Source organism: Aplysia californica, unplaced genomic scaffold (assembly GCF_000002075.1).
Source record: "Aplysia californica isolate F4 #8 unplaced genomic scaffold, AplCal3.0 scaffold00657, whole genome shotgun sequence".
NCBI lineage: Eukaryota > Metazoa > Mollusca > Gastropoda > Aplysiida > Aplysiidae > Aplysia > Aplysia californica.
In genome coordinates, this window is record NW_004797927.1 from 321294 (window position 1) to 322355 (window position 1062).

Sequence of the window (1062 nt, forward strand, 5' to 3'; positions counted from 1 at the left end):
GCAGGTATGTTGGAGTATACGTAAGCGGGTTCATTCGAGAAGGTGGCGTCAGCCTTGTGTTCTCCAGATTTTACCTGACTTTGCGTTTTCTCGTTGTCTTTTCAGGAACAGCTCAGGCTTGGTCCCCTTCAAGTCGCCGTGGACTATCGTGTGTGAGTGTGAACATCGGCCAAAGCTGTCCACAGCATCAGACTCGGGACTACTTAAGTAGGCAGCGGAAAAGAAACTTCTCGAAAAATTTGTGGTTGATTTACTGATTTCACTAACGGACCTAAAGTGTGACCCGTGGACAGTTGTCGTGAATTGGACATTGGAGTGAGGAAAAGGACTTTTCTTCTTCATACACGTCGGTGTCCTTGGACTTTTGGTGCACTGACTGACGAGAACGTTACTCATCGTGGATAGACGTGTTCTTTCACGCCATCACCTGGCTCACTCCCGGCCTTCTCGCCATCACCTCGCTCACTCCCAGACTTCTCACCGTCTCTCTCTCTCTCAACCTCCTCACGGTCTCTCACCGTCTCTCTCAACCACCTCGCCGTCTCTCGCCGTCTCTCTCAACAACTTAACCGTCTCTCCCCCACCACCTCGGCAATATGACTGTCGCCGACAGCTCCATGGACGAGTCCACCCAGAAATCCGCCCAAAATGGCGCTGTCGTTCCTGACACGTCCGCGGCGTCTAGCGGGAAGTCGACGGAACAGACGTCCGACTCCCAGCAGCAGGATGAGGGCTACATCAAGCCGCCAGACGGAGGATGGGGCATCATGGTGGTCATCTCGTCCTTCCTCATCCACGTGATCGCGGACGGCGTGGTGTACTCGTTCGGCGTGTTCCTCACGGAGTTTGTCCACTACTTCGACACGGGCCGGGGGGCTGCCTCCTGGATCGGTTCTTTACAACCGGCTGTCACCTTTACCGTCGGTGAGTGGATCGTTGTTGTTGTTGGTGGTGGTGGTGATGGTGGTGTTGTTGTTATTGTTGTTGTTGGTGGTGGTGGTGGTGGTGGTGGTGTTGTTATTGTTGTTGTTGTTGTTGGTGGTGGTGGTGGTGGTGGTGGTG

At 54.0% G+C, this 1062-nt stretch overlaps 1 protein-coding gene across 1 annotated transcript in view; it reads left to right on the forward strand.

Moving 5' to 3' along the window:
* Nucleotides 1-1062, forward strand: part of LOC101853261 (monocarboxylate transporter 12) — a gene marked incomplete in the record, with an annotated part of 14641 nt that overhangs the window by 4638 nt on the left and 8941 nt on the right. The window contains 1 exon segment of the mRNA XM_013087907.2: nt 106-924. Within this exon segment, the coding sequence (XP_012943361.1) occupies nt 597-924 (328 nt within the window).